Source organism: Chionomys nivalis, chromosome 6 (assembly GCF_950005125.1).
Source record: "Chionomys nivalis chromosome 6, mChiNiv1.1, whole genome shotgun sequence".
NCBI lineage: Eukaryota > Metazoa > Chordata > Mammalia > Rodentia > Cricetidae > Chionomys > Chionomys nivalis.
Window position 1 is genome coordinate 67,879,321 of NC_080091.1, and position 11,613 is coordinate 67,890,933.

Genomic DNA, 11,613 nt, shown 5'->3' on the forward strand with positions numbered 1-11,613 from the left:
ATTATTATTAGTAGTAATAATTCTAAGGGACCCACTGAATGAGCAGAGTGGAGCATGAGTAACCAGAATCAGCTACTAGGGCAGCAGGTACCCAGTGTTCTCTGAGCATCAGTTACCAGAGCCTTCTCAGAGGACTGTGGGGAGTAAAAAAAACCAGGAGGTCAGGCAGAAAGAGTTTTATCCCGCAAGCAAAATACCACTTCCTTGCATCCAAAGTCATACTGTTAAAAACCAGGACAGGCACATTTATGTTGTGAGCATAATAGTTCATTCAGGTAGGTGGCCTGGATCCCATCACTGGCCAGTAGGTGCTGGAAGCAAGCCCATATGCATCTTGGGATCTTGGCTTCCCCATAGGATAATTCAGGGTTAAACAAAACTCCGAAAGCACCCACAGCCTTGGACACTGGAGAGCAGTGGTTTGTTGAAGGAAGCATGGTCCCAGGGCCTACGACTTGTGCCATTGGATGACTGAGACTGGACTGAGGGAGAGATAACGTCTTCTCAAAGAACAGAGGTAGGTGGACAATTAGAAACCCTCTCAGCTGGCGGCTTGGGTGTCTGTTCCATATGGGAGGTGTATTCCTGCACAGGGATGGGGTGACTCATCAGCTACCTGTAACCTGATCGAATAGAGCTATCTCATTTCCTTGCTTTGACCCTAGGCAGCCAAATTGTCTTAATTTGGTTTCCAATGCAGCTTCCTTAGACAAGAGAACAGTTGTGAACCTCCAGACTACAGATGCGATTGGAAATTGGCGTGTGTGTATGTGTGTGTGTGTGTGTACAAAATTAGTTATGTGAAAAGTGAATGAAATTATATAAAATAGCGTTTTAATGAAACCTTTTCATTGAAAAGTGTGGTGACAGCATGTGGTTAGAAGCTAGTCTCGTGGGATCTGGTTAGCCTTTGAACCCTTTGTTGTAAGTGCTGGCAAAGCCTGGTTGACTCAGTAAATGGAGACAATCTGAATCTGCGAAGCTGAGCTGAGCGCGTCCTCGATGCTGTCCTGGCTACATAGCTGGAGACTGGTAGTTTTGGGGACAGGGCTTATTTTCCTCATCAGTTTGCTCAGGAACACTCTAGGAATGACCAGGAAACTTGTCCAGACTTGGGGGCCAGTAAAAGTTCGAGTTAGTCTCTACACTCAGGTGTCTGACTCCAGCCCTTCTGGGGTCAGGTATTGTCTCCCATTCAGCAGACCCTGTCACACGTATACTCTTGCCCATTTTCTCTGTAAGATCTGTACCCAGTGGGACAGAGGAAGAAGGGACCAGAAACAGGGAGGGAAGAAACTCAAACCTCTACTTGTTCTAGAGACCAGGCAGCCGCGTCTCCTCCCCTTTCAGATGCTACCAGAAGAGCCGGGGTGGCCTCTGGATGTCAGCTCTGTGTCTATAGTCAGTCATTCAGTGTCCCTTAGACTCTGTACCCAAACTGAACCCACCGTGGCAGGTGTAGCAAGCCCCCATTTTGCTAACATGGGGTCTCTAGGCGTCAAGTGTGCCCTTGGTTCCTGCTTCTATCTTTTCTTCTTTGGTCTGGATGGAGGGTAGCTATGCGCTAAGAGGGTGCTGTGCCCCAAGAGCAGCACTGCCTAAACCCCACCCCACCCCCAGCTCCTACCATCACAGTTACCAGAGCTGCAGTCTCGGCTTACATGGCGGGGAGGGGGCAGGAGCAGGGGCAGGCAGTTTCCATCTCTTATGCGACTGTGGCAGTGAGGGCGCTTTGTGCCCTTCATAGATGGAAGTGGAAGTCCTCGTTATCTAACTGGGGCGTTCTAGAGGGTGGAAAAAGATGAACCGGCTCCATTCTTACCTCTCCTTTTGCTGGATGTATTTCGCTGCTTCTGGACTCACAGGTGAGAGTCTAGTACCATGCTCCCTATGGGATCCTCTGGAGCCTTTTCTTTGGTGGGAGATGGGGTAAGGTTGGAAAGACAGGGGAGCAGATGTGCGTACACAGGTATGTCCGTATCCCTTTCTGACTCACGATGATCAGAGTAAGCAGCACCAGGTAGAGGATGAACTCATCCACCTGCTCCGATGTTCTGGTCTTGAAATGCTGATCCGGGTCCTTTCTTTGAGCAGCTGGAGAAGCAGCAGATGGAAAATATGCTCAGAAACTGTTTAATGATCTTTTTGAAGATTACTCCAATGCCCTGCGTCCAGTAGAAGATACGGACACGGTTCTGAATGTCACCCTGCAGATCACGCTTTCTCAGATCAAGGACATGGTGAGCGGCATGGGAGGGTGACACCTTGGGACCAGCACTGCAGTGAAAACAAGCCTTTGCTTCTAAAGGGGATGTCTTAAGGAGACCACGGGAGAGAGTGACATGGGCAGCTCTGGGTACAACTTGCAGGAGGAGAGAGAGCCAGGAAAAGGAAGCTTTCTACTAAATGAGTCATTTCACTAAATACTTTAGAATGTCACTAATGCTGCTGTCACCTACAGTTCTGGCCAGGAGCACTAGTAGCCTAAAGCAATGAAAAGAAACAGTGTCGCATGTGGTATGATTCTCTTCATAAAGTGTTCAACATAGGTCTGTCCGTTCAGAGAGAAAACAGTGTTGGTTGCCAGGGACTGGTGGAGGGACCAACGATTGCTTAATGGCTATGTTGTTTCTCTTAGGTGTGATGAAAATGTCCCTGAGTTAGATAACTGAGATGGATTATACAGTGTGGTAAATTACCGGGAGCCACTGACAATTATAAAATGGCTAAAATGGAGCTTTTTAATATCTTATTTTAACTACTTGTATATGTGTGCCTGTGTGTTCTCTTGTGTATATTATTTCAGTGACTGCAGAGGCCAAAAGACGGCATTAGATCCCCTGGTGCTAGAATTATAGGCAGTTGGAGCTGCCTAGCATGGGTTCTGGGAACTGAACTTAGGTCCCCTGTACACACATTTAACTCCAATCTCCTAACATAGTACTTAGATGTTATGTGGATTTAATCACAATTATAAAAAAGGTAGTGTTTTAAGATGACATGGCTGATTTCCTGCATATAAATATTTAATTACACACTGTTATGAGAGTTGAATGATGTTTTCTTTTGCACACGGTAGATATTTCCCAACTCCTGACTCAAATGTATTGGTAGTTGATCCATTTTCAGAGAAAATTGAACAGTTGATTCATAGAAAGATATAAAGTCTTAAATACCTGTCTCTTTTACATTCTGCACACCCATCAAGGAGGCATTAGGTGTAGCCTTGGTAATCCATCAACCAGATAGAATTTTGAAAGTTCTCATTTGTGGGTGGAAAGAGAAGAGATGGGCTTTCTTGAGATTCCTGCTATCAAGAATAAGTGTCCTGCAGCTGAAAATCTATACTGGATAAAGTGATATCTGGCTTCATTGCTTAGGACGAGAGAAATCAGATTCTGACCGCCTATCTGTGGATCCGCCAAACATGGCATGATGCATACCTCACATGGGATCGAGACCAGTATGATGGGCTAGACTCCATCAGGATCCCCAGCGACCTCGTGTGGAGACCCGACATTGTCCTGTACAACAAGTAAGTACACCTCGGACCAGATGCTTCCCTGCTGTGAACCTACAGATTTAGTAGAAACTTCAACATGACGTCAAGGAGACATTTAAAACACACATGGAGTATGAATCTGTGTTCCTAGTACAACTCTCAGACGATAGGAGTATCAGCTCCGGAAAGCCTAGAGTTGGAAGGAAACTATCAAACTCTATATTCCGCCTTTCAGGTGCAAAATCGGAGGCCATGTTGGTTTCCTAAGAAGTAAGCTCTAAGCACAGACTGGGCACTTGAAGAAGAGACACTTGTCAACTCACACTTTGGAGCAGGAGAATGAAAGTGTTAGTGGGATCCCTTCAGGAGCCTATTCCGTGCCTCTGCCCCAGCTTCTAGCGTTTGCTATTCTCTTGAGGTATAGAAGCAGCGCTTTGATCTTCACCTTCATCTTCATGGGGTGGGGGGGGCGTCTCCCTCTGTGTGCCCCATGCCTGAATCCCCTCTCTCGGACACCCTGTTCCAGCCTGATCTACATCTTAACTCAGGGCATCTGGGCACCTGCCGTACCATTCCTCCTCCCCTCCTTCTTCTCTTCCTCTTACCAGGTTTGTTTGTTGATGGTCCTTTGTTTTTAAAGACAGGATGCTCGAGTTGTCCTGGATCTGGCAATCCTTCTGCCTCAGCCTCCCAAGTTTACCACCATTCCAACTGAGCTCTGTTCTTCCATAAGCTCGCATTTTGGGGTGCTGGAAAGCTAGGACTTGAATGTAAGGATTTCTGGAGAAACGATTTAACCTGTTCATGGTCCAAAGATTATGTGGCAGAAATGCCACCAAGATTCAACAGGATGGGCCACCTAGAATTGTCCTATGGATTTCAGACTATAGAGTCAGGGGAGGATGGGATCTTGGGACTGTTTTGACTCCTTTTTCTCAGAGCAAGGGCCTGCGTACATAGGTATGGGTCGTGTTTCTCAGACTGTAAAGTATACTTGAAATCACCTACAGGTCCTGATAAAACTCAGACTTGAATTCAGTAGCTGCAGAGCGGACCTGTTGTCCATTCCTCATTTTAAGTGAGCAGGAAAATGTCTCACATGCCTTCCAAACAAGCTAACATTTAAGAACTGAGACTTTATTACACTGATCTACCCTCTCTCCTCCTTCTCCCTCATTCCCTACCCTCTTTCCATGATGAGTCACGGATCCCTCACCGCTTTCATCCACAAAATAAGCTCTGAGAATTTCGTTGATATAAATGATCTTTCAGTGTTTTCTGGAGGTTCTACCAGTTCTCCGCGGGGATCAAGCAGAACAAACAGGGCTCTCCCTACCCTCTTGGCTCTAGTGGGCACCACAGTGCACAGCTTTGTTGAAATTCTTCTTTGCACACATACACAGCCGCTAAGTTAAACCTGCGCCAGCGACTCTGTACTGGAGCAGCAAGCTATGCGCTCACGAGCTCATACCAACAGTACCTCTGCCTTATAGTGACAGTGGAGGAAGACCAATTCCCTAAAGAAAGTAGAGTTCTCATACCTAGAAGTAGTAGGGGCCGATGTTGACAGAGTAAGAGAAAATACCCTGGGAAATAGTGAACATCCGTACTATTACAGTGAATGACTTTTTCTTCTGTGTTTTCAAATGAACACACTCACCTCTGAGGACAGCAGCAAAACCAGAGAATCATATTTTAGCCCTGACAGACTGCCTTCTTTTCTGGATGTTTAGATCATGGGCAGCAATGACGTGGGATGGAAAGAACATAGCAGAGATGCTTTACAGAAGATGGTAAGGGAAGTGGTCCAGATCGTTTGCAGGAGGTGGAGGAGAAGGTACCATGGAAGTGATTCCAAACTCACATGCTAGAGGGACAGAGAAAGGGGACCCACTGCCAAAGATGCTGAAGTCATAGACACGGGGTGATGAACTGTTCAGGGGTAAGTCAGTAAGGCTCCTTAGCAAGCACCTGTCATTGTCCCCATCTACTCTCCAGGGCTGACGATGAGTCTTCAGAACCTGTGAACACCAATGTGGTCCTGCGGTATGATGGCCTCATCACCTGGGATTCACCAGCCATCACCAAAAGCTCCTGCGTGGTCGATGTCACCTACTTCCCCTTCGACAGCCAGCAGTGTAACCTGACCTTTGGTTCCTGGACCTACAACGGCAACCAGGTGGACATATTCAATGCCCTGGACAGCGGTGATCTCTCTGACTTCATTGAGGATGTGGAATGGGAGGTCCACGGCATGCCTGCCGTGAAGAACGTCATCTCCTATGGCTGCTGCTCAGAGCCGTACCCAGACGTGACCTTCACCCTGCTCCTGAAGAGGAGGTCCTCCTTCTACATCGTCAACCTCCTCATCCCCTGTGTCCTCATATCATTCCTCGCTCCCTTGAGCTTCTATCTCCCAGCAGCCTCGGGGGAGAAGGTCTCTCTGGGAGTGACCATCCTCTTGGCTATGACTGTGTTTCAGCTAATGGTGGCAGAGATCATGCCAGCCTCTGAAAACGTGCCTCTGATAGGTGAGTGTATATGTTTAGCTTTGTAGCAACTGGGAAGGTGTGCTTGCTTCAAACTGAAGCAGTTGGCCAAATGTTTCCACAAAGTCTCTTCAGCGCCTGCAGATGGCATCTTTGCCTATAGGGATGGCTGTTGGCATCAAATGGTTCTTGTGATCTCCGGGTTTACAAGGGAACAATTGTTTATTTTATAGTTATCTAACTTTGGATTTTCAGACAGGGTTTTATAGCGTAGCCCAGGCTGGCCTCAAACTTGTTATTTACCCAAGAAGGAACTGAATCTTTTGATCCTCGCTCCCTCCACCTCCTGAGTGTTGGGATTGCAGATCTGTTCCACCAAACCCAGTTTACTTGGTACCTTGGTGTGGAGATCAAATCCGGAACTTCATACATGCTGTTCACAGTTCTAGGTCTTTCTTCTCCAAAGGAGGCATGGTAGCCGTGACAGGAAGACACGCCGGAGACTCAAGTCAGACCTCCACCCTGCATAACAGAGACCACCCCTCACACACTTATTAGAACAGAGGTTCTAATAAGGATTTGCTTTGTCAATCTTTTTAAATACTAAATGTTTTATTTTTAAAATCTAAAAGAAATGTGTTAGCAACATTGACCAGGATTTGGGAATCTGGTCATCCTGAAGCAGAATGCATTTTCTTATGTTTTGGTTGTGACAGCCTTTGACAGCTGAGCCTTTTCTCCGGCCTGCAGAACGCGTTGTCAACAGTCTGCAGTAATGTAACCTGCAGCCAAGGGTTGAAGTGGGGGCTGAGGCTGCCATGCCTGCTTCTCCATCTACTTTGTTCTGAGACCCCTCCACTACCTTTGACACCTCCTGCCACTGCCACCAAGGAGACCCCTCCAAGCTAATGCCTCAACTGGCTGCTATAATAGGTGCTCATTGGAACCCAAAGTAAACCTCATTTCAGTTTCTCAAGATAAGACACAGGAGAAGTACAGGACTCGGGGACATAGAGAACACTTGTCACCGGGTGCTGTGTGACCCTTTGTTCACTACAGAATCCACTTATCCAACATTCAGACAGTGATGTATATCAGTTTCTATAGAAACATCTTCCCTTTTTATTTTTGTTTTTTGGGGAACAAGGTCTCATATGGCTCAGGCTGACTTGGAATTGGTTCTGTAGCGAAGGTTGTCCTTGAATTTCTGATCCTGCCTCCACCTCCCAAGTTTTGGGATTACAGATGGCGCTGCCGCACCTGGATACCTTTTCCCTTGTATGTCTCTTTGAGAAAACACAGACACACACAGAGACAGACACATACAAACAGATACATACACAGGCACACACAGGCACAGATACACAAAAGACACAGACACACACAGATACACACAAACACAGATACACATAGACACACACAGATACACACAGACATAGACACACACAGATACACACAAACACAGATACACACATAGACATACATAGATACACACAAGACACAGACACGTGCACAGGCACAAGACACACACACAATTTTCCCCCTAAAATAAACACAGGTTTTCTTCTCCACTAGTAAAGGAAAGGTTTAGGTATCTGGTACCTTAATTACTTCTCTGAAGACAGAAATGAGTGTCATGGTGACAGACACCTGTCACCCTGCACTCAGAGGGAAGACTGGGAGTTCAAGGCCTGCCTTAACTACACAACGCAACAGTGACACATGCCCCTGGCGATGCTGAAGCATGCATGGGCTACACGTTTATGTTGGGTTTCACGGTCTGAGTTGACGAGGATGACTGACCAGTTCTCTTCCTCAAGGAAGAGGTTCCAACAAGATGTGAACTCGGTTCGCTGGATTCGGACTCCAGAGTGTTAACCATTACACCGTGAGAGCTGGTGCCAACTACACAATACCCTTACTCAAAAAAAACCCAGAAACCAAGCCAGGAATGATAACTCTGTCTGCAGTGAGATCATTGACAGGTCCCTCTCTTCCTTAGCAGTGACATTCAATCCCAACTGACGCATTTCTAAAGAGAGATGACTCACAAGCATTTGGGGAGCATTAATTGTTTCTATGGTAATGTGGGACTTGTCTTTCTAGAAGGTGTATACACAGATCTTGAGAACATTTGTTAGAAGTGCCAGCATTTTATTTGTAGCACCTGTGAAATGTGCCCCTGCCTTTGGTTGTCATTGTTACAGGGACAGCATCCCACCATGCAACCAGGCTGGCCTTGCGCTTGGATTTTCATCTCTCGGCTTCCCGAGTGCTGGAAGCCACCCTGCCTAGCTTTGAACTCCCGATCTCCCCCTCCCCAGCTCTGTCTCTCCTCCACCTCACCCTGCGCTTGGAGACTGAACCCAGGACCTTGTGCATGTTAGACAAGAGCTACAGTCCCAGCCTTTTTGCTTCACAGTACACATACATGTTTACACTTTCTGAATGACGAGTAGCATTTCATGTATGTTCCTGGCCCGTGTTAATCTGGCGTTTTTAATAAATAATAAGTGAATGTTCAACATTATTATGAATGCCGTTCTGGGATGGATAGCTGTGCTGAGCTATCCTAGCCTTAGAACAAGACTGTGTTTGCTTCAGGTCAGGCTGGATTGAAGATCAAGGCCGCTGCAGCCTCAGAACACCAGGAAGAATTAATCATAGTGAGTCAAGACTGTAAATTCTGAGCCTGGTTCAGCGTTTAGAATAGGAGGTCACAAGGAGCCATTTCTGACTTGTGGCAAGACCAGAACTGCCTCAAGGCCAGGCTATTGCTAACCACAATGTACCTGGAACTCCGTGACACTAAAACATGCCTGCCTGTCCCCGCAACTCCCCACCACACAGAAGCTGCCCCTGGCCGGCATCTATGCAGCTTTTCTCTCTGTCTGGCCAGCTGCAGCTGTAGATCCGTTTTATCTAACAAGCTCTACTCTGCCTTCTGTCGTTAGCAAACTCATTCGCAACTCCTTTGTCACAGGCCTGCCAGTGCTGTCCGAGGCAAGGCTTTATCAAGCCTCCTGTCAGCATTTATAAGATAACTGTGTCAGTTTTCTCTTTCACCCATTAACACAGTGAATTACATCAATAGGCTTTCCCGTATCGAAATTTGGATTCCTCAATCAGAACCTCTTTATCATGATATTTCAAGATACTCTGGGGAGCAGGGATATGTGCCAAGGGAAGAGCACTTGTCTAACACACAGAAAGCTCTAAATTCAATCCTAAATACGGAAAAATAAATAAAAAGACACCATGGCGATGAGGGTAGGGCACTTGCCTAGCATGAATGAGCACCTCATGGATCCAGGCTGGGTGACGCCTGGCCATGAAAATCCAGCCCGGGTGATGCATGCCCATGATAATCCAGGCCGGGTGATGCCTGCCCGTGATAATCCATGTCGGATGATGCATGCCTGTTTAATCCAGGCCAGATGATGCATGCCCACGATAATCTAGGTCAGATGATGCATGCCCCTGATAATCCAGGCCAGGTGATGCATGCCCCTGATAATCCAGGTCAGATGATGCATGCCCATGATCCCCAGCACTTAGGAGGTGGAGACTTGAGAATTTGAAGCTCATAATCAACCTAGGCTGCCTGACAAATCCAAGGTCAGTCTGGGCTAACACGAGACTCTAGCTGAAAAGTAATAAATAAATAAATAAAGATATTTTAAAATTCTATTAAAAAAACTTTCCAAATTCATCTGTAAGAAAGATGAGCTGCTATTTCTTTTCCTACTATTTTTTCGAATGAAAGCTCCTGCTCTCCTCCTCTTCTCTCCCCACTCTGTTCCTTTTTGGAGAAGACCCCTTTCTAATGTTGCACAGGCTGACCTTTACCTCCTGGGCACAAGCATCCACCTCCACCTTCCGAAGCTGGGATTACAGGTGCAATCACTGTGCTCATCTTATTCCCCACTTCAAAAGCTTCCCTTGGTTTTATTTATGGAGGATGAGGGTGAGGGTGAGGGTGGGCCCGGGGGTGGGGGTGGGGCTCATGTCCATACACTCACACTCGAGGTCATGCTGAGGCAAGAGCAGCCCCCCCCCATTTTGCTCTCTATCATTCTGCCCTGAGGCAGGGGGTCTCCCTTAAATGAATCTGTCCGTTTCAGCGAGGCTGGCTGGTCAGGGAGGTTTGGGGCTCTACCGGCCCCTGCCCACCAATGCTGGGATTATAGGCACAAAGAGCCTTAGGCGCCTTTTTACATGGATGCTGTGGACTCAAATCAGGTCCTCATGCTTGTAGAGCAGGTTCTCTTTCCCGCTGAGTCATTGCCCCACCCTTCGGCTCTAACTACTAGTTTGTTTGTTTCTGCTCTTCATGAATCTGTGCCCTTCTCGTGCCTTTCCTTCATCTCCCCCTTTCATGAACATTTAAATGCCTTATGGAATCAGATCACATCTAAAGTCAGTGGCACAGCATCCCCTTTCTTAGACAATTGTCTTTGTGTCCCGTAACAATGAGGCCTGGAGGTGTTCTAAGAACAGGTCAAAGGCTACATTTGCTGGTTTGCCAAGGTTGTGTGTGTTTTCACATCCTGGTAAACATCTGTAAACCTTTTAAATTAGAGTCAAGGATGGTACTGAAGACTTTACAAGGACATTTATGCTCTACCTCACCATATCGTAAGTTGGACACTGCTATTACACTTGTTTTTTAGAGCAGGAAGCTGGAGTTCATCACAGTTTCATGCTTAGTTCTGAGTTTAGTGGGTGACAATGCTGGACTTCAGATTCAAAAGGTACCACTAGCGTGAACCAACTTCTTAGGAAGGTGTCTGTTTCTTTTTCAATCAGAATGGAGAGAGTATGAAAATGAACTTAGCCAATGCCACTGTCATTCCAGGTAAATACTACATTGCCACCATGGCCCTGATCACGGCCTCCACGGCCCTTACCATCATGGTTATGAACATTCACTTCTGCGGGGCTGAGGCCCGGCCAGTGCCACGTTGGGCCAAGGTGGTCATCCTGAAATACATGTCCAGGATCTTGTTTGTCTACGATGTGGGTGAGAGCTGCCTCGGCCCCCACCACAGCCAGGAGGCGGAACCACTCACGAAGGTTTATAGCACACTCCCAGGGGCCAACCTGAAAACATCCAGAAACAAAGACCTTTCCAGAAAGAAGGAAATGAACAAACTCTTAAAGAATGACCTGGGGTGCCAGGGCGGGAGCCCCCAGAATACTGACGGTTCCTGTGCACGTTATGAAGTGCTGACTAGAAACATCGAGTACATTGCCAAGTGCCTCAGAGACCACAAAGCCACCAACTCCAAGGGCAGCGAGTGGAAGAAAGTCGCCAAAGTCATAGACCGGTTTTTCATGTGGATTTTTTTTGTTATGGTGTTCGTCATGACCATTTTGATCATAGCAAGGGCAGATTAGGAGAAAAGAGAAGGAGTGGGCTGGTTGGCATTGGATATTTGGGAAAAAAAATTCAATAAAATGCCCCTGTGACCTGTTCCAATGTTTGAGTCCAGTTGCTGTTCACATACAACTTAGGAGATGTGTTGTGTGTGCTTTTATTTTTAACTTCAATCAATAGCATAGCTTTGTGTCAGGTTAAATAAGGCAGGAGATCTAAACCGTCAAGGGGAAGGGGATGAA

The 11,613-nt window shown here is 46.8% G+C and overlaps 1 protein-coding gene across 1 annotated transcript; it reads left to right on the top strand.

Annotated features, from left to right (window-relative positions):
* The first annotated feature begins 1,801 nt into the window (after positions 1 to 1,801).
* Chrna9 (cholinergic receptor nicotinic alpha 9 subunit) lies at positions 1,802 to 11,391 on the top strand. Its single transcript, XM_057772781.1, has 5 exons — positions 1,802 to 1,865; positions 2,095 to 2,240; positions 3,381 to 3,535; positions 5,501 to 6,033; positions 10,850 to 11,391. Exons 1-5 carry the CDS (start codon positions 1,802 to 1,804, stop codon positions 11,389 to 11,391), a joined length of 1,440 nt encoding a protein of 479 aa, XP_057628764.1.
* The last annotated feature ends 222 nt before the right edge of the window (positions 11,392 to 11,613 follow it).